The sequence below is a fragment of the Kryptolebias marmoratus genome, linkage group LG1, assembly GCF_001649575.2.
Source record: "Kryptolebias marmoratus isolate JLee-2015 linkage group LG1, ASM164957v2, whole genome shotgun sequence".
Classification (NCBI taxonomy): domain Eukaryota; kingdom Metazoa; phylum Chordata; class Actinopteri; order Cyprinodontiformes; family Rivulidae; genus Kryptolebias; species Kryptolebias marmoratus.
In genome coordinates this window covers 21,530,071-21,551,944 of record NC_051430.1, presented here as the reverse complement: position 1 = coordinate 21,551,944, position 21,874 = coordinate 21,530,071, and the positions used below count along the sequence as shown (strand labels likewise).

Sequence of the window (21,874 nt, the reverse complement as noted above, 5' to 3'; positions counted from 1 at the left end):
TGGCCGCTCAGCCAATCACATGCTGGGGTTTCCTTCTTAGTTACCGTAAAGTCTGCAACGTGCGCGAGAGCTTTTTGTCGGACGCCCGTTAGCGGTAACTACGGTAACGCATGTTTTAGCTTAGCTAGAAAGAAGGATTGAAGAGATTTTCAAAATTATTTTATTAATTTCCCAACAACAGCTGGCAATCCAAAAAGTGATCAATACTGACAATTAAAAACGTCACAGACTTTTTCTTTAAAAAGAAAGCTGTCTCCTTTAAGCATGAGTAGGCTACAAGTAAAAACAAACAAATAAACAAAAAAGAGCCACTTAAATGTCAATTTCACAAAGACTTGCATCATAAAAACAATGATTAGGCAAAATGCATAGCCATACAGAACAGAGGGCGTATGTTACATTCAGCCAGCTGGAAGCATTGAGGTGTACTGAGGCACATTTTTAGCATTTCTCAACAGAATTAACATAATAGACTTCAGCTCAGTTGCCACATATGACTCATTTAGTAATGATGTTATTGCTGCAGAGAAAATTGTGCTGCAAATATAACCATTAAATTTGTAAGAAAAAGAAAAAGAAAAATATGTCTTAGACTGCTGAGCATCTTCATCCCAATTCCTCTGGATCAGAAACTTAAGAGTTTGTACTTTTTTGGAAGGCAATCAATAAAAGTTCGAAAGAGGTACACCGTTGGCAGCAATGATGATAAAGGACTGCCACCTTCCAGTTGAAGTGAAGAAATCCTACAGTTGTGAATGTGCTTGTGATACTACATGTGCTTCAGTGTGGAAATTAACACATACCTGGCTTTGCTGTTTCATAGAGTTGTATCATTAGGAATTATTACTTGAACTTTAGCTGTCTGGTGTATGACAAGCTGAAAGCTACAGTACGCATAAAACAGTGCAATTTATTTTTCAATTTATGTTTTTTTAAAGCTACAAGTGTTTTAACTGTTGACTGTAAAATGGACTAGTAAGGATGCATGTCAGATGGAGGACTGAAGCACTGTTAAAATATCCTTATTTTACAGTTTTATTGGCAGTGTCAAATGCTATATTTCTGTTAGCTCACTGATTGCATTTTAACACAAATGAAGCAAATGTCAGATGCACATGTGTGAAAGACTGTTGTATTTGGCAAAAGTTCATTTTTGTCAACTGGTAATAAATTAAACAGCAAATACATCATTCCACCCACTGTAGTTAACTTGGCTGAGAGCTTCTGAATACCAAAACAAAATGTCTAACATAGAAAGCAACCACTACTGTAGTATTCTTGAAAAAATAAGCATTTAAAAACCTTTTTAAAAATTGTTCCATATTTCCTATTGGAGTTTTGTAGAAAGGGTTTGAACAACCAACATCTTACCTGTTGTAGATAGCTCCTTGAATGATTTCAGTTTGGGAAAATGGAGTTTAATTCTGACTGTGCTGACAAGATAATGGCTAGCCAAAGCAAAGCCAAAACTAAGGTGGATTATCGTCTCCCTAAAGCTACTCCAGTTTCAAAATTTCCATTGAAGTCTATTTGATGTCATGACATTTTTTAAGACTGGAGTTGTTTTAAGATGGCACCTACTTTGGTGCTGGCCCTGCTCGAGCTAGCTGTTAGCTCATCAGTCTAGTCAGAATTAAAGGTTGTTCAAACAGCTATCTACAACAGGTAAGATATTATTTGTTCATAACCCTTCCACAGAGCACCACTTAAAAATATCTGAGCTACCCCTTCAATTAATGTGGTTACACGTCACTGAGAACCTTTTAGTATAAATATATTTCTGTAATGTTAGTTGATAAGAAACAAATTTCTCCTAAATAGAGATTGCTGTTATGGGTGTTAAAGCTTTGTGTGACATGTATTTAGGTGAGCAAAAATCCAGTTAGACAAATGGATGTCTAGAAAACTGTGCAATTTTTTTAGTGGAACATATAACGTTGTTTGACATATCAAGCAGAAAAAACAACTAATGATCAAAATAGAACTGGCATAATAATAATAATAATAATAATAATAATAATAATAATAATAATAATAATAATAATAATAATAAATTACTATCATAGAGCATTCAAACAATACAGTTACAAGTTAATTAAAAAAGCTACGTGTTCTAGTATTTAGCCACAACAAAAGCATAATTCTACTAATATATGAAGAAAAATTTACAAGTTTACACTGACTAAATTTAGAAAGTCAACAGGGTAGTGTTAAAGCAGCAATAAATTAAAAATCATACACTTTGACCAGTTTGATTAATTTTCTGTTAATACATTCAAAGATGCTTGGGGGGAAAAATTGCGCCACAAGCAGTATTTTGGTGAACGTCACCATCGGAAGACTGTCAGACGTTTTGATTATTTGAAAGAATCTTGTACAAAAAAACACATTTAAAAGCCAACTTTCAACACACGATGGTGCCCTTCTCAAAGTATTGTCCTCAGTGACCTCAGATGTTCCTGTAACACAGTAAGTCTAGTCTAATCGATCCGTTGATTTATTCTGGTATTTTCTATTTGCTGTGGTAAGCAGGGTTATTTATTTTTATGACCTTTAGATGGCTGAGAGCATCTCAAAGCAAAGCTTCATGATTGCTTGTTTAGAGGAAGGTTTCTCACAGCTTGTGGCATGCCTTTGCAGTCAGACCAAAGAGACAAAAGCTGCTACGGTCAAATATTTAAGCAGTAGTCCATGACAGAGTTCCCTCAATAAGCTTTTGGAAGTGTTATCAGTTTTAACGTTATCCTGTGCTGAACCTGGAGCTGAAATAAAACATTAAGAGTTGGGAGTCTGTGATGGTGGTGGAGTCCTGTGCTCTGGAAGTCCAGGTACCTTAATGTTTGGCATTTTGCTTTCTTCCATCCACATTCCATCTTTTCCTTTCTTCCCGTTGACTTTCTCCTTATTCTGCCGGCACAGTTTCAGCGCTCGGGATATAAACACGTCCAGGTCAAACAAGCGCTCTTTTTGCTTGACAGGCAAAGACTCCATGGAGTCGGCGTTCACCGAGGAGGAGGTGGAGGAAAGGGGCTGCGATTCTGGGAGTCCCACAAGTGGTGTTGATGGGGGTGACACTGTTTGAGGGGAAAAGGGAGCTGTGGGAGATGAAGGGAAAATGGAGGGGAGGGTGTTACACGACGAAGTGAAAGGAGGAAGGGGGCTCAGCCTGTCCTGTTCATATTCAGCTGACGGCTGCCGCACAACTTCCTTGATGTGGAAGACCAGAGTCGGGTGGTCAGTAGGAGAGAGTGGGAGAGGAGGGGAGGAGGTGTAGCAGGAGGGTGAGGATTGCTCCATTGAAGGGCTGGGACTGGGCGAGTGCGAACGAGACTGAGTGGTCTCCACCCAGCGAGAGATTTCCTGGAATAAATCCCCCGTTTCCTCTTTTTCTTCTGCTCGCTCCTCCTTAATCTCCCCCAGATCCTCCATGCTGCCACCGATGGGCTCAGCAGGCACAGGGAGGCTGCTGCTGTTTTGCTTCCAGTGAGACAGATCCAGAATCAGCTTGGGCTCTGAGTAGTGCTGGGGCTTTCCCTCCCTCCAGGCAATTTTATCCAGATAAGAAGGAGAGCCCACTTTGTAATCACAGGAGCGGGCACAGTCGAGCTCCCCGTACCCCAAACCGCAAACCCGTTCCAGAGAGGGGTGGGAGTTCTCCAAGAAGCGCTCAGCTGAGCTGCTGTGGGAATATTTCCGGGGGTCAACCTGTTTAAGACAAAAGTCGAGAACATTTAGCTTGATGTTAAATTAAAATACTGCATAGTGTGTGTTTAATTGCTTCGATTGATTCAGTTTTGTTTCTAAACGCCTTATCATTTTTATTACAGAGGTTTTACCAAATTTGAAATGAAAACGGCATAAACCAGTCAGGAATGGATAAAAGGACAGATTAAATTCAACCTGAGCCTCTTCTGCCAGTGAGCTGGAATTGGCCCGGGGGTCCCTCTGCACTTCTTCATTATCTGTGGTGTCTCCAAGGTCAGACAGATTTTGACTAGGCGGCATGCAGCGACACTTCTCCCATGAATGTTGCCAGCACATATTTGTTGATAAACTGTTATCATACCTGCAGAAAGAAAAAAAAATGGTTTAATTTGTTAATCTAGAAGAATGAACACTTGTAAGTATTTAAAAATCACTTAGAATGTTATTAAACAATGGCAGCATGCAGTATAATTTGCAAGCCTTGGCAGAAGACAGGCAGGTTACAAATGCTAAATGCACACACAAACACACACTGTATCCTACTTATTGTAAATGTTGTGGTAAATCCATACTGTAGATTTAGTCTGAACTACAGCTCAAGATTGCTACCTTAAAAATTACAGCAAAAGTTACAAGAAGGATTGGCACTCTAGGATCAAAACAGTAAATAAATAAGATGTGCCTCAAGACTTTTGCACAGCATTGTACAAGAAATTACTAGAAGTTTAAATTGTTGGAAAATCAATAAAACGGAACAGAGTATAGTATAGTAAGCTTGCTATAAAATGTATGAACAAATGCCCACCTCCTCCCACCACACACACACACACACACCTTTCCCAGCAAAAGCTGGAGGTCTGACTGTTGCTGCTGCTCAGGCTCTGCTCTGTGATGAAGCTGTCCAACTCATCCTCAATGCGGAAGGGATACGAGGAGGTGGGCTCATCCTCGGGGCAGGAGTACTTCTGAAGGAAAAGGTGGGACAGGGCCTCTTCAGCTGTCAGACGATCCATGGGGTTAAAGGTCAAAATACGCTCCAGAAAGTCCACAGCTGAGAAGAAAAGAAGACATAAAAACTCAGAGGAAACCACGTCTATGTCAGTTACACTGTGCTGATGTGCAACACGTTTATCTGTTTTACACTTTTTAAAATTTCAACCGTTTCTAGTTATTTTCACACTGCTAGACCTTTTGCTTATTTCTAGCACTCGATTCCTTCCTCTCACCCAGAGCATCCACTTCAGGCAGCAGCTCAGAAAAGGGTTTCTTGACTTTCCATCTATTACTGACATATGAAGGCATCACCTAGAAGAACATAGTACATACTGTTGTTATGAAAGCGATTAGCAGAAAGCACTTTTTTTTAATTATTTTGATATGTTGTTTCGTTCTTTCCAGGTATAATCAAAAAGTATTACTTTCTATGCATATTTGACAGTAATTTTTTAAACAGCCCTCTACTTTTGCAGTCCCACGACATGTGGCTCGCAGCGGAGGTTTCACCTGCAGCAGATCCCGCCTGTCCTCCTCTCTCAGCACGGGCACTGTGTCGAGAATCAGCTGCATCTGCTCCAGCTCATGAGCTCCTGGGAGAAAGAAGCAGCCAATCAGAGACCAGCCGAGAGGAGACAGAGGATCGGTTACGTAATCAAAAAAAAAATACAGTCAAACGAGTGTACCCGGGAGGTGTGAGCTGTCAAGAGACAGAAGTACTAAAGTTAGAAGATTCTGTTATAAAGGTCCAGGCAGGCTGGAGTTCTCTGGAGTCCACCGTTCTGTTCTGCCTGATGTGAATTATATCACTTGTACGGTAGTCAATCAGCTTAAGAGTTTACCTGTTAGACTATCAAGGATTCTCCCCCAAACAGCTCCAATCCTACAAGCTTGAACCCCACCTTGAGTGTATTGTTACTAACACACAAGCTGCGAAGAATTGGATGTCGTCATGTTCAACTCCAAGAAAAAAGGCCACAAAGTTCATGTTATTTCCTTCAGCTGATAGAGAGCAAATATTTTGGTCCCATGCACAGATTGTAGAAGTTTCTGCCTGTCAAACAGCAGCACTGCAGCGTTTTTTCCACCCAAGCGACACAGTGTGAATTTCCATCTTGAAATGTTTCCAAGGCAACAGCAGGTGGTGCTGTACCCACACTTCGCGCACTCTGAGGAATAAGCAAGCAGTGCTCGAAATCCCACTGGTAAACAACAACAACAACAACAACAAAAAAAAAAATATATATATATATAGTGTGAGCTGTATCCTTTGTTTGTGAAGTGAAAGGTGAGGAAAACATCTCCAACACCTGATGTGCGAAAGTCTCACGCAGGATCACCTGGGAGAAGATGCCCCCTCTGAGTTTCTCATGTCAGTTTTGTGGGGAGAGGAGGTCAAAGTCAGCTTGTCAGATGGAACTACATTTCCTTCAGACAAGAGAGTATCTCTCAATCATCATTATTATTCTGGTCAGGCAAAGAAGTAGACTGCAGGAAGAGAATAAAGTGTCTTTGGTGGAGGACACTCTGGAAAGAAGAAGTCTCCTCCGTGTTGCAATTTTTAGGGCTGTTTTTACCTAAAAGTAATATTTGAAATTACTGTTTTTCACCATGCATCACAGCTAATTTATTGAATTGTACAGGTATTCAAATTCTGAATTGTCCCTAGCTGTGAGTGAGATGTTTGTCTCTACGTGGCCCTGTGATGGACTTGTCCAGCCTCTTGCACAGTGACTGCTGGAGATAGGCACCAGCTCTTTTGTGACCTCAAAAAGGAGAAAGCAAGTAAAGAAAATAGGTGGATGGATGGACAGTACATCTATTCACCTACTCAGATTTATTACTTTTGCTCATTTTAATTCTTTTAATTCTTTTTTGCTAATTTTAATTCTTGCTCACTTTTGCTGAACTCAGAGTGGTTTCATAGAGATTACATAAGACAGTAACAGTACCTGCAAACAGCATTCGTCCGGTCAGCATCTCAGCTAATATGCAGCCAGCTGCCCACATGTCTATGGCCTTGGTGTAATTGTTGGGGGACAGGAGCAGACGGGGCGAACGATACCATTTAGTTACCAAACCTTCGGACAAATAGCCCTGGAAATGAGTCAGGTGGGTAAAAACAAAACAAAACAAAAAGTACACATTTGAATGGTGGAGCAACAGGATACAGTCCAGTTTTGTACTTAAAACTGTGATGAGCAAGCAACAGATTACTTAGATATCAGCAGTTTGGAAAATGCAGCAAGTATGCTAAAGCAAGTTTCAGAAAGCTGTCTTACATCTTTCTTTTTGGAAATACGCAAGCTATTATAAGAAAAAAAGACTTCATATGGATGGCAGAAAAGAATTTCCAAACTTGAGTGTCATTTGTGCAAATACAAATTTGCATCTATTCTCTTTTTTCTTCTCCTTTATTTTTCCAATATATGAGGAAATGTATGGGGTAAAATGTGTCTAATCCTCCCTTCATCATTTTTATTTCAGCCTTTCCATCCTTCGAGTTGAAGGTGTTTCGCTCATCCTGCTGCTAAAGCTGACTGAACCATTTTATAACTTAGCTCATTCATCCCAGCATGAATGAGTTATTGCTCTCAAAATGTTGCTAATAAACTGCTCTGTAGCCTTTTTTTTCTATCAACCAGTTAAACTGTCCGTCATCAATCCACCTGTAGCTTAAGTTTAACTCTACACTAAGCAGAAAAAAACTTCTGTCAAAATGACATTTCAAGCCTGCTAAATTGGTTTCAACACTTGACAGCTAAATGCCACAGCCTTTTCCATCTTCAAGGCTCAGTATTTTCCTTAGATGGGGAATTGCTTCTTGATCAGTAGGTGGTGGGTATGACTCAGAGAGTCAAATCATTGTTGGCCACCTACAAAAATGTTCCCTAACCTTTATGCACCCATCAAACCGAACAATCTGCCCTGACATACAGCTCAGTTCTTTTTTTTTAAACCAGCTTTATTAGGAGAAGAACAGTGTGAAATGATTTTCTTAGCTGCATGGCAGCAGCTGTGAATAAGAAGCAAAAGTCTCTGACAGCCTGTTTCAGCCGTCTTTTAGTTATCACCTCCTTTTCTTGTCACCCTTGCTCTTCTACTTTTTCCCTTTGTAACACCACATCATTATCCACTTCTTTTCTCGTTCTATCTCCATGCCTCATCTCGCTGATTCTGCTTTCAGTGCACCTTACTGTCTGTTCTCGTTTATGTGGCGGCAGATAACAAAGCAGAAACTGATGCTGAGCGCTCCGTGACGGTCTGAAAACATGCACCCATTCCGCTTTTCTCTCCTTTCTGTGCTGATCTGTCTTCATCGGAGTATTTCAGACATGCTACAGTAGATTTTCAGAATGCGATCCTAATGAAAGAAACAGCAAAGTTTCATAAAACAATCTATATTAGCACCCTTAGGTTTCACTGATACAGAAGGTTCTTTGCCTGTTTTTCTCCACCTCCCACTTTTTCCTCTATTAGGCTGCTGCAACAGTTTTCTCACGCCTTAATCTTTTCTTCTCATCTCACTCTTTTAAAAATTCCCTGCTTCCTCCACTTTTTCACCTGTTTCTTCCCTTCTGTTTGTTGTTCCACCTGTGTTGAATATTCAGCCTCCATTTACCTCTTTCCTCTTTTCTTCCCCTCTGTCCTTCATCCAAACAATTTCAGGGCATCAGCAGGTAACATTCACACATGCAAACTCACAGATGCATCAAGTTCCTGCTGGTGTAAATGTGTTTTTTTTTGTGTGTGTGATTCTGGTTTGCTCTTCTGCACAACAAGCTTCCTACCATCTCTCTCCACTCAAGGTAAATGTTTGTTTGTAAGGTTTGATGCCGGATGACTAGTCAGAAAACCTAATTTGACTGCACTGCAGAGTAAAGGCAATCCTATAAAACCACTGAGATAGGGAATGGATGATATAACAGAAGCACAATTTAGAAGTGATTAAAAAAGGAAATGATGTAAAAAAAAATACAAAGAATTCCAAATGTTGCTGTTGAAGATAAACTAAATAAAATCTGAGTAGGTACAAATGTAATGAAAGTCTTATTTGAAAACAATGTAAATACCATCCATCCATCCATCCATCCATCCATCCATCCATCCATCCATCCATCCATCCATCCATCCATCCATCCATCCATCCATCCATCCATCCATCCATCCAGTGAAACAGAAGTAAACCTGTTTTTCTTCTCCTTCACACACAAACCTGAATCTCTTTCATCATTTCCCTGCATTTGATCATTTTTCAATCTATTTCCCTTTGCAGTTTCCTTCCCTTCCTCTGCCTTTGCACTTTTCACCTCTCTTTTTTTCTCTCACTCCTCCATAGCTATGTACCTCTCACCCTCGCTGTTCATCTCATCTTTATAACTTAGTTCCCTTCGACTCCTCCACTCTCTTTCACTCTCCCAATGCACCCCTGTGTCTGCACCCAGCTGATTCCCCGTCCAGTGCTCCAAGCCGACAAAGATCGCCTTTCAGATCGCCCTCCTTCACATGCACAAACCCCAACAAAATCGCACAAAGACACAAACATGCCCACACATCCTGCCCTCCTAATGTTACAGCACTGCTGTGGGATCTTTGGACATAATAAAGCAGAACAGTGATGTAGTAAATGGTAAATGGTCAGAGGCCTCTGTGAACAGCCTGATCACACGGATAGGTGAGTGCAAAATCTGACACAGCGTAGGAAGGTGTTATTAGCAGGGTTTGTGTTGAAGAGGAAATCCCTTTGTGAAAGAAACAGATCAGCATCATCAGATATCCTAGTCCTGTTTATAAGCAGAATTGAACAAGTAACAGATGAGATGTAACAAATTCAAGTTGGTCTAATTATGTGTGTAACCCAGTTACTTTCTATTAGATGTTCCTTTAGCGACAGTATCCATTGCTACATTGGGTTAAGAGTTCATATGAGGCTGTCTAATAATCACACAGAGCCACAGAGTCTAACAGGCTCCTGACAGCAACTCTGTTGAGATGGAAATTGAGATAACACATTACAATAACCTCTTCAGATCTATCCATTGACTGCAGAACAGCCCACAGTGCCTCAGAGCTGTGAAATGAGTGAAAAATCATGTCTACTGACGCGACTACCTATAGAGTCCTTCACCTTTTAAGGTAAATAGTCAAAAACTACCACTTTTAAAACACAATAAAATCAGTACATAGTTGACTCTGATAATCTAAACTTTAATGCTGGATTTTCTATTTAAGAATCCAGACTTATTAAAAAATCATAATCCTTTCAAAGAGGGGATTTTCTGGCCTGCTGTCAAAATAAAAATTAGAACTTGGGTTGGATGTGCATGACGCCAAACCAAATACATCTAGTCACAAACAAAAATCTGTCAATTAATATGCTCTGTCAGCCATAAAACATAGTTTTCTTTCATGAGAGCATATATAGGCAATATAGCTGTTATATCAAAATTGTTTACATGAACTTTCTTTAATCTGTTCATAGTGAAGCATAAAAAGACTGCAGCTGAATGAGGCTTTTTAAAAACCTCCTAAAGACAAAAACATTAGATGTGAGTGTCAGAACAGTGTATGTAGGTCTTTGTGTGTCTCCGGCTCACCTTGTGGGAATAATGGGGGTCGACTATTCTGGCCAGCCCAAAGTCACCGATCTTCAGCAGGAGTTGGTCCGTGTTGATGAAAATGTTGGCAGGCTTCAGGTCCCGGTGCAGGACGTTGGCTGAGTGGATGAACTTTAGTCCCCTCAGCAGCTGGTAGAACAGCAGGGTGGCATGACCTGTTTGTGGGTGAAAAAAATATCAAATGAACTGAGGATATACTTTCATTTATACCTACAGTAACTTACTGCAAATGTCTGGAGTCTGATGATGATCTTTGTGATTTCATAAAATCCAAGGAGGTTATTAAAATAAAGAATAAATGTATAATTCTAAGTAATTCTTTGTGTTTACTTTGTTCTTTTTTGTACTTTGATTTTGGCTTTATTGAACAAAAGCTTAAAATAACATATTCTAAATGTTTAAAATCACAACCTTCTTATCACTACCATTGTAAAAACAGAAATACATCATAAAAAACGTTTTGTTAAATTGATTTTAATTGTTCCAAATTTACAGAAAAAGACAGTTACAGACTCTAAAAGAATACTAAATCTGCAAACAAACACTCTGAGACCGACTCGGCCAAATAAAAGTTTACAGAAATTTAAATATTTTCCATCCTAAAGTTATACTCAGGCACATGTGGCTTTAGTGGCATCTTGGGGCCTAATTAGGTTCCTCTAACAGGGCTCAAATGAACAAACCCAGGTGAGCTTCCCATATGTGCACGAGACTGATTGCTAATGTAAAATGCATGAATGGACTCCAAATGGGAAACACAATGTGAGACCAACTAGTTTTGATAAATCACTGTGGAAACACACAGGGGAACCCAACTAGGACCCAATCCTGCATTAAATCTACATTGGCAGTCCACTCCAGAATAAATAGAAGATGAATAGAAAACCCTATATGGGGCCAATTTTCCAGCCATATTTTTTTACTCACACTAGTCAAACATGCAAATGTTAGCAGATAATCCTTGGACATATTCAGGTTTATTGTATTGTTTATTCTACATTAAATTATAATATCCAAAGTAAATACTACATATATTTTCCTACAGAATCGTGTACAGAGTCACAGGTGTCATTTACTGCTGCCTGTTAGGTTTTATTTTTGACTTGTTTTCATCTTAAAGCATAGATCACTGTTTATTTAACAACCACTTTGTGCACTTACTTGTGGGTAGAGGTCCTTGGTCCAGCAGCCGAGCCAGATCGGTCTCCATGCACTCCTGGATGATGTACAGGGCACTGAGCTGAGACGGATCTCTGGGTAATGGTCGTCCGTACGGAGCTAAGACCTCGTGAACACGCACTACGTTCTCGTGGTGCAGTCGTTGGGTGATCTTCACCTCCCGCAGGGCGTGCTTCATCGTGACCGCGTCTCGCATCACCAGCTTTTTAATTGCCACCCGCTGCCCGCTGCGCTGGTCAACAGCTGACAGAACCAGGCCAGTGACACCTGTACCAAGAGGTCTGGGGTCAACAAAGTGACCGCCGAGTTCAAAGCCGTGGAAAAGGAGAGGCGTGTTCTGGGTGGCCATGGCAGTTCAGACTGGAGGCTTGACTAACTGATGAGTGATTCCAGATGCAGATAATAGATGATGGATTTAATCTAATTTTTTAATATATATATTTTATGACTATAATTTTACATTTTGCTGGTGAGTAGAGACCTGATTTTCCTTTTGGGAGCTGCTGGACTTGTCTTTCTTGTTGTTAATGCTCAAATGTCTACAAGTTTTATTAAGAGTGTTGGCAAAAATAGATGCCCTCAAAAGAGGAAATTGGTTTAAAGCATCAAACAAGGCGTGTTCTGAATTTGCAAGCTAAATTCATTAGTCTGATAAAGTATATTATTTCCCTTATGCCTCCCTTTTTTGTGCATAAAGGTTCCTCCTAGTTTAATCCTGCTCGGGGCACTTCTTCTCAGATTCAGAACTAGAACATCTTTCGCTCAAATAACCGTAGATGAAGAAACAAGGATTTAAAATGCTTTGTATGATTTATGATGTGGTTAGGATGTGTTTGAGCCAAAAATGGAACATCTGGACTGAAAGAAATCTAATGTTTGGTTTTGTCAGTCATCTTATGCCGTCCTGTTTAAACATGTAAGACATCCACAGCGAAAGGCTTAAAAATAGCTGCCTTCAACATCTTCCCTTCTGACGCTGGATGTTTTTTCCTGTTTTGCAGTCTGTCACAGTTACAGAAATCCTATCTTTCTCTGTATCTTATTGCGCCAATGTTCAGAATCTCAGTTAATAATGTAAACCAGGGCAAGGCTATCCATTAATGCGAAAGAAAAAAAGCAGATGTAAGCGTTGAGGCGTCATGGGACCCCAGCGAGACACTCTGCACTCCAATCCCTTTCTGGTTTCCAGTCTGTAATTCTCACAGAGCAGCTGAAGCCTCTGACAGCGAGGCAGGAGGAAGGAGGAAGGAGGAGGGGTTCCGGGGTTTAAATTCAATGAGCCTCTGTTGGCTCCTCCTCTTCTTCCATGATACCAGAGAGGGTCTCAGTCAGTCAGGCGATTTCATTCACATCAACATCCACAGTCGGATGGAGGCTAAATCCTGGATCCGTGGTGTCCCCTCGTGTTTGCATGGGCCCACGTGTGCATTGCGTTTAATCCCTCAATAATCTTCCTCCTGTTGCCTTCTCATGAATGTAGGTTTTCAGCATTCTGGCTGTTGTCACTGTGACAACATACTGCTTTTAGCCTTTTAGCACATCTGCTGCTGCTGCTGGAGAGAGGAAAAAAAAAGATAAAGGAAAAAAGAAACACATAGAGATGAAAGTTAAACAGCGAGAGGGTTTGTTGCAGAAGAGTTGCTGTTACATAACACAGAGAAGCACTGTAATCTAATCTACACAAGCAACTCTCTGTGTGCTCAGAGGGGATGATAGTTTAATGATGCCTTAAAGGTGCTCATTGCAAACTGGGAAATCAGACAAAAAAGGGTTATCCTGAACTATATGGTGCTACATCCTGAACTATGAACAAATGGTGCAGTTTTAAAAGTTTACTCAAGTAGTTTTCCAGATATATTGATATAAAATCCTTAAAAGCAGATATGCATATAAACAAAGCACTTTTTTTCTGCACATTTTACTCAACCATCCTGAGCATGAACACATACAAATCAAAACATCAAAATTGTTGGATTTCTTGTTCCAAATGGCACTTCCATGAACATCACCATTGTTGACCTATTTTCAGTCACTTTCTACAGGTTAACAAACACACGTGGTAGCTGGCAGCTGTTCACAAATTTTGCTTACAAATTTAGGATTTAAAGACACGTTAACCGTCGATATAATTGTGCGGATTTTGTTTCTTACTTCACGATTATTTTTTTTTTATTTAACCGGTCTTTATGACATTGCAATGAGTACCAACTTCATGAGATTTGCTGTATGAAGTTGTTCAAATTTTCAGAGCGAAGAGTCATGTCGACATGATGGAATTACAGACGACTGCACATCTAGCTGAGGTTTTTGTTCTTAGTTCTGCCTCTGTGAAGGTCATAAACAAATGCATTGACTTTCTTGTTACCCCTCATTTCCTGAGCTGTAAGAACCTGAAGAATCCATCAATCTATAAAACAAATCTCCCTGCTGGAAAGCCTGAGGGCAACTCTCCCACTCTCCGCCTCCCTCCCTCCCTCCTTTTAAAGTGTGTGTGTGTGTGAGTTTGCCTGTGTTGGGGTGAGGGAGGGCGAGGTCACATCCAGTCACTGGACAATAGTAGCCTTCAGAATACTTCCTCTCATGCTAAGCTCAGTCAGGCTGCAGGATTGTAAGGTGAGAAGTGAGGAGATAGAGCATTGACGGTGGTGCTGGGTGGGAGGTGCGGCGCTGGGGTAACTGTATAAATAATGCATCACCACTTGCAACAGCAGTTGGTGCTCTCTTTGAGCCTTTATTCTCCACACTTCTTCAGGTTATGCAACGACAAAAAAATGTATTCCAAGCAGGGACATTTTGCAGCTTACGAAAGCAGAAGAAAAGTGCTTTTATATTTCGAAAGGGCTAAAAAAAATCTTACCTTTAATGCTTTTAGTTTTTGTTCATGAGGAGAAAATTAAACTCCTGCTTGGTCTGAGCCAATATGATGTTCATATATCTGTAGGTGGTGGCAGATGTGAGCAAACAAAACGACATTTGGGCTTTCTTTTGTTGTTTAAAGCAGATTTACTTTTAGAAACGATGGATCCTCTCTGAACACGGGCTCTATGCAGCTGCCTTTGTGTGTCTACAATGAAACGCCCCTCTGACAGAACAAAAACACTGAAAATGAAGTGGACAAGAACGCATAGAGCCTAAATTATTAGAAAGGAAGGGGGTGAAAAAAAGTGAACCAATCATGAAGTGCCCTAAAAAGCAGCCCTTGGAAGTCTTATCCATGTTTAGGAAGAAGATGGGAGGAAAAAAAGAAAAATGTGCACTCAGAGATATCAACAGCAACCATCAGCAGATATACTCACAGGAGCGTTCCGCAGCCGCAGCCTCCCGTCCACAAGCACAAAGATCCGGGAGGAAAAAAAAAAAGATGGGACAGATACGGATCCTCGGAGGCAGAGAAAGTGAAGCGTCAGCGCATCCCTCTCCCTGCCCCCGGTGTTGCTGTGAGCTTTGAATGATACAGGAGGGAACGGTGTGCTCCGGGGGGGCTGGCACCGATCCGCGGAGATAAGCCAGAGGCGGCCGTAAGAGCCGGTGTTACTGTGGGCGACTGTCTGCCCCCTGTCAGCGCTTCAGAGGAGGAATCTGAGAGGGGGAGGAGAAGGAGGAAGGAGGAGGAGGAAGGAGGAGGAGGATCACCCCGATTCAGGTACAAGACCTGAGCAGATATATACCACGGACCTTTAAAGCGCTTTGTCGCCTATTTTCTCCCTGTCTCTGAGTCTGGGGCCAGCCTCCCAAACTCATGACCTCAGTTAAAACCTGTGAACTTAATGATCTTCCAAACCTCACTGAAGGCTACAGATGAAAAATGCACGAATTAGGAAAAATAAATAAATATAACCTTGTTATGTCTTTACAAATATCTAAAAATGGAACTTTTGTTTCATGGTCATGAGTTTTCATTCTGACAGGTGTGAGATGTGGGAGTTTAAAATATCCAAGGAAAATACACTAGAGAGGGGTCTTTGTTGACTATAAATTCTTATTATGGCAGCAGCTGGAATGTAGTCCTTCTGGCCTCCAGAAGAAATGACGGTTTGCAAAATTAGATGTTATTGTAGGAAGTGGTAATTGTTTCAGTAACAGAGAAATGTAATTTTCCTGTTGAAGAACACGGACTGCAAGCTAAATGGTGCAAACAAAACACTATCTAAAAGTAAAAATAAAGTTTAAAAAGAAGCAAAGTGCTAGCTAAAGCCAACAGTAGCAAAATACTAGCTAAAAGTTAAATGTAATAAAAGGCTAGCTAAAATCTAAAAGTAGCTAAAAGTATAAGAAGTTTAACTAAAAGCTAAACGTAGCAGGATGGTTGGTAAAACCTAAAAGTAGCAAAGCAAATGGCTAGCCAAAATTTAAAAGGAACAGAGCAGTAGCTAAAAGCTAGAAACAAACATAGCTGAGGACATTTAAAGGCAAAACAAAAAAAACAGTCAATAAGCTGAATATGTGTCCTATAAAATGTCCCAAATATTTACATTAAAAATCTCTTTGGGGCTCCACAGGGAATAATACTTGGTCCACATATTTTTAAACTTTACATGAACCTGCTTGATGCTGTCATAAACAGCTTGTTTTACACTGGGAGCACACAGATGTAATTATTATTTTTGTCTAATCAAAACTTTTCTGTCAACAGTGTTGGAAAATTGTATCAATAGTAGTAGATGGATTTCTAGAAACCTTTTAGAGTTAAAGACAGACAAGACTGGAAATATTTGTAGTTAAGCAGTCCAGAAATCTTACATTTAGCTTTTACGACACAGCTAACATAAAAGTGTATTGTTAACTAAAATAAACATTTAAAAACAGTTAAAGGGAATAAAACCACATCTTAACCAGACACAGAAAGTGATTCATGCACTTAAACTAAGTAGGCTGGCAATCGTAACACTGTGTTTTTGCTTTATGACAGCAGAACAACTTCAGTCTTTTCAGCATGCAGCAGCTACAGTTCTTAAATCACATCACTCCACCAAGTCTCCTTATTGTGGTACAACACAGAATCACCTTTCAAAACCCTTAATCCACAAAACACTTCACGGTTTGGGTCATTTCTAACTTGCTCGCCGTCTTAAGCCCAATCACATCTTTCAGGTCTTTAGGTGGAGGCCTCCTCACAGTTTCCAGAATCAGATTCAAGTTTGCTAAGAATGCTTTCAGTTATTTTGGTCCTCCTCTCAGAAACAAACTGTCAATATCATCTGCTTCCAGGTTTAAAAGCAAACTGAAAAGGTTCTTTGCCTCACAGTCATTGGTTTTTATTTTCTGAAAGTAGTGAAAGTTGTTTTATGCTTTCTTACTTTTGTGAAAGCCATTTCTGACTGCTTCAGAATGATGTTAACCTAAGACACTGTGTGGGTTTTCATGAAGATGGAGGAAGTGCAACAGAATTGCTGAAAAAAAAAGAAAAAAGCAAAGCTTTGCCAATGTTTGCTGTATCTTACAGGCTGTTCTTTGCAACAGTCTGTTCATGTTCAGTTACAAAGTCCCTGTTCCCTGTGGTTAGAAAAGAGTTAGGATTCTTTTTTCAGGAAGCTCACTCAGGTCATACTGACTGAATAATGATTCTGAAAGGTGCTGCAGCTGGAGGGATTATTAAAGAAGACAAAGAATGTGGTAACAGACCCATGAGTCTCCTAATGTAATGAATGAATGTCACTGAGATGGCTCTGAAGTTTCATGTTGTTCTGACTTATTAATTTATCCATGTTTCCAGGAATTCCCATTCAGATCAAATGAAAGAAACTTGGTTGAATCATTAGCCTCACAAACTAGAAACATACAAAATAAAAACGTAATTTATAGGCAATGATAAATGCTAGAACTGTGTTCTTTAAAGAAAAGCAGTCAAATTCTAATACTGAATCCTTAATTTCATTACAGTACATGATGAACTTGGAAGTGCAGTTTTCTCCAAATTTGCCCACATTTGCAGGCAATGTCTTGGAAGAGTGTATCTGGTAAGGACTGAAAGTACGCCAGAGAAGGCAGCAGAGCTGGAAAGTTTACTCAGAATCACTTAAGAGTCTAAAACATTAAGCTGGGGCTTTTCTCTGTCGGCAAGAACAAAGTCACGAAAAGTGCAGAGAAGAGCAAGAGATTTTAAATTCGTCAGGAAACAGAAAGAAGCAGGGCAGACTGAATCAAGGCTCTGTGAAAGGAATAAGACTGCAGGTTTTTACAATATCTTATAGTTAATTACAGGCAGAAAAGTAGCCTGAATATGTTTTTGATGTAAAATATTCAGTACACAAGTTAGAAAACAACATATGATATATTTAATAAAGGAGATTCCTCCTAAAGTTCAGTGCTAAAGATATCCACTTTCCCTGGAAACATCACAGCAGAAAATAAATTATAATAATAATTAAAGGCAGGAATGCTATTGGTATCAGAGGATCATGGGGGTCTCATGGTTTAAACATTATTTTGTATCGTGATATTTTAAAATAAACCTTTTTGCTTCATTATGCATTAAATTATCCTGATTAACAACTTGCTTAATGAATGCCAGTAGATGATGGATTGGTACCCTCTAAGAAATTAAATGTTATATTTATTTAACTTAGTTTTGTCAAGTGGTTCCAATAAACCCGGTTGTTAAACAAGATAATAATATGTATTTTTATGAGCTTTGTCCCAACCAAATAGTTCATGGATGGCAATGGATTAAAAAATTGAGTCTCCTAAAAGAACAAGAAGCAAAATAAGCACCTTGGGACAGTCTATAAAGTAAAATGAATCATACCTTTTAGGCAAAGTAGTAAAGTTTAATTTAATTTGCAGTAATTAGTTGCCTTGATAGCTCTTAATATTGCTTTAATACAACAAAACCTGTTTATTCTGAAGCTTCTGAAGCTTTGCATTCAAGATAAAATGGTCATGTAAGTCAAACAACGCCCATATTTAATCTTTTAGAGTGTCCTTTGTCATCACAGAAATGAGGTCTGACATCAAACAGCTGGAAATTAGTGAGACAGACTATTATTTGAGTGTTTCAAAGCAGCTGATGGTTTCAAGAAATCGATTGGACGTTGTTGCCGAGCCAAAAGCTAAATGAAGTCGCCCGACAACTTTTAGGTTCAACACAAGAAACACGAAAAGAGACGTAACAAAACAACACAAGACAAGGACTAATGGCAGTGCAGATAGAGGGGGAGAAAAGGAGCATAAGTGTGACACGATTTGCAAGGTAAAGATTCTAAGCACGAGTCATTATAGATAATATGGATCATGCTGCAGTCCAGGTCTATTTCAGTCTTTGTTCTCTGGTGTCTGTGCTGTAGTCCTGCTCCTTTTTTTTCTTGTCGCTCTCCCTAATTAACACTGATAATGTCTGACAAATGGAAACATCACAGTGTCGGCTGTGGATGACTATTTCCAGACACACACACACACACATACACACACATACACTCAGTATATTCTCACAGGCACCTGCTCCTGGGCTCAGAGGTGGGTGATCATTATTTAGGTGTGTGTCCTGAAAATAACAGTGGAGAGGAAAAACGAATCTGACAGTGTGCTGTCTTTAATGAGAAAACAGACTCTGTTTTCATGAGAACAATGTAAAAAAAAAACCCACCTACAGAGCCCTTCAGACTGGTTGTGCTGAGCAGGCCTCTTGTTTGATCTTAAAGCCAGCAGATTTGCAATAAAACAGACAGGTATGAAACAAACCCAGAGAGGGCATTTTGTAAAGCTGAGCACGCCATGAAGGAATTTTCTCAGAGAGAGAGTACTCAGATGTGCACAAAGACACACGGAAACTGCAGTCCTGCCCTTTTGTTTATCTCCCTTTGGCACAAAGTGAGCAGCAGCACTGCATTTATGTCCTCCTCAGGTTACTTCCCTTCACAAGATCCTCATCCTACGAAAGGAAATAAATAAATTAGAGGTCAGTGATGGCATCTGGCTCATTTGGACCACCGTGTGCATGTTTGTGATGAGTATTTTTCCAGTGAGGCGATGGCCTAAATAGGGGGGGGGGGAAAGCAGAGGGGACACAGCTGTAGGTGTGCAAAGATGACTCAAAGGGGAAAAAAAAAAAATTGCTACGCCAAATTATATGCATGAACAACTGTTGCCTGCAACAAATTCAACACTTTCTGTGTTTGTTTCTCTCTGACACATGCAAAAAAGTAGATAATGCCTGTTAAAAAAAAAAAAAACAATTTAGGTGTAAAGGCATGGGAGGATATCAGACTTCATTTGGGAAGAAAACCATTTAATCTGAAAAAAAAATGTTGAGTCTGAGCTTAAACAAGAGACGGAGTGTAAAGGAGCTAATTAGGAACTGTACGGTTGAATTATGAGGAGAAAAAAACAAATCCACAGAGTTTAGAGTTTGACTGACTGCAAGTTTAAATTATCCTTAACATTTGGACAAATACTCACAAAAAATTGAAGGAAAAAAATAGAGTTGAGAAAAGCTTAAGCACACAACAGAAAGCAGGAGGTGTAAGGAGGAAGCAGAGGTGCAAAGAAAACCTCAAATTAGGGGAAAAAACAAAAACAAACTAAAGATATGGAAAGACTTTTTCTTGTCTGGGATGAAAAAAAAGTGAAACCACAGAGCTGAGAAAAATACACGTGGGAATAAATGTGAGACATGAAAAAAAAGACAATTTAAGCAGCACAGGTGGGGGGGACAGGTCTCAAGAATCGACAAGGATATCTGCTAGTTCTCGTGCCAAGAGTTCTCTGTGTTAAAGAACGACCTGTCTAAATGTCAACACAGCCTGGGGGCAGCGAGGATGTGTGCTGAATAAGATATGCAGGGAAGAGATATGAGATAGAACGACTGGGCTGGAGCATTTACATCATTAATTCAGCTGCACAGACACAAAGATCTCAATAACATGAAGGGAGATCAATTGAAACTTCGAAACAACTGATAGTTTTGTCAATATGGAGATAAAAAAAATTGTTGATGAAGGATTTCAGAGTCTCTCTGATGCAAACAAGTAATCATACCAGAAAACAAACTTTAATGCTCTCAGTTTTAATTTTCTTTCCCATCTTGACGGCTAATAATTGATTGAATGTGTCAGTAGGTCAAAGTACTTTATGATGTAGTTGCAGTTATTTCTAAACTTTTTCATTTAGTTTTTCCAACCATATAAAATCTTACATCCAGAAAACACAAATGTGGACTTTAAGGTGTGGCCTGGAGAAGTTGGAGATCAAGCTACAATATTTCCACGTTCTTTCTCTTCAGCCTCAAACACAAAAATAATGAACTCGTTTTTTTTTTCTACTACTTCTGCTAAAAAGTCAAAAAAGAAATTATAAGTTTAACGTGGTTAAGGCTCCTTACAAGCTGAAGCTCTTTTGCACCCTCTACTGGACTTTCTTTGTTACTACAACAACCTGAAGCTGAAGTGAACAAAGATTGTAGCTGCACAGAAAAATAAAAAAATAAATTAGTTTATTGAAGGAAATTAAACTGATTACAATCCACTTCATAATTTATTGAAAACGAAGCTTTAAGTCCGTTTTTAAAATAACAGTTAATTTTTATTCAGATTTTCGTTTTTATTTTAAATAATTTTTAAGGCAAAATAAATCTATTTACAGCATAAATTTTAGTTCCTAAAGCTACTTTTATAATATATATTTTTTCTTTTTTATAATTTAGTTTTATCACATTGTTTTATTACTTGTTTCTCCCTGTATTTATAAAGGTTTTCAGTGTTCATTCTTCAGGGCCTCCTCCTCTGCGGTTCAGCTCCTATTATTACATCTCAGTGGGCTCAGATGTCTTTTTATACCTGGATATTTTAGCTCAGTCTATTTATTCAAGTTAGAAAGCCAGTGTGTAAGTGGGAGTATATTTCTAAACATCAATGTGATTATATCTGACTGGATAGGTGTTTTTAGAAGGATTTAGGAAGCTTTTGCAGACGGTTTTATTCCTCTAAAGCACTTTGTGTTGCAGATAATGTGTGAAAAGTGCTACACAAAGAAAGCCTGACTGATTAACTCATTGCTAAATTCTCTTGTGCCGAGTCCCGTGACTTGGCAACCTGTTTACGACGTCATCTGGTAGCAGCTCAGAGCCGAGCTTGATATTTTATTTATCTTTCTGAACACTGACAGCGCTCGTGTACGATGAATAGGCCTATCATCTGTGTGTGCCACTCTCGGGGCCTCTTTATCAGCAGAGTCAGGAGGTGACAGATAAGCACTGAGAGTCACATTTAATAGGAAGCTCAGTCTACAACAGAGCATTTCTTTGAAAAGTAGGAAGTTATAAAGTTTTATAAAAGCTTATTTCACTGTGCAGCAACAAACTGTGTGACATGGTGTGTGTGTAGAGGGTAGTTTTAATGTGAATTCCAAGACAAAGCAACATAAGGATGTCACATAATTACACCAAA

General features: G+C 39.5%; 2 protein-coding genes across 2 annotated transcripts; both read right to left on the bottom strand.

The window, feature by feature from the left end:
- Nucleotides 1-150: 150 nt before the first annotated feature.
- On the bottom strand, nucleotides 151-5,791 carry LOC108244815 (mitogen-activated protein kinase 4). Its single transcript, XM_025009372.2, has 5 exons — nucleotides 5,209-5,791; nucleotides 4,932-5,010; nucleotides 4,540-4,756; nucleotides 3,901-4,066; nucleotides 151-3,705 (listed from the first exon to the last, which is right to left on the bottom strand). Exons 1-5 carry the CDS (start codon nucleotides 5,269-5,271, stop codon nucleotides 2,776-2,778), a joined length of 1,455 nt encoding a protein of 484 aa, XP_024865140.1. The 5' UTR covers nucleotides 5,272-5,791; the 3' UTR covers nucleotides 151-2,775.
- A 170-nt stretch (nucleotides 5,792-5,961) lies between these two features.
- Nucleotides 5,962-16,816, bottom strand: mapk4 (mitogen-activated protein kinase 4). The gene is made up of 4 exons (XM_017431313.3): nucleotides 14,792-16,816; nucleotides 11,478-13,048; nucleotides 10,296-10,471; nucleotides 5,962-6,795 (listed from the first exon to the last, which is right to left on the bottom strand). Exons 2-4 carry the CDS (start codon nucleotides 11,842-11,844, stop codon nucleotides 6,583-6,585), a joined length of 756 nt encoding a protein of 251 aa, XP_017286802.1. The 5' UTR covers nucleotides 11,845-13,048; nucleotides 14,792-16,816; the 3' UTR covers nucleotides 5,962-6,582.
- Between the last annotated feature and the right edge of the window lie 5,058 nt (nucleotides 16,817-21,874).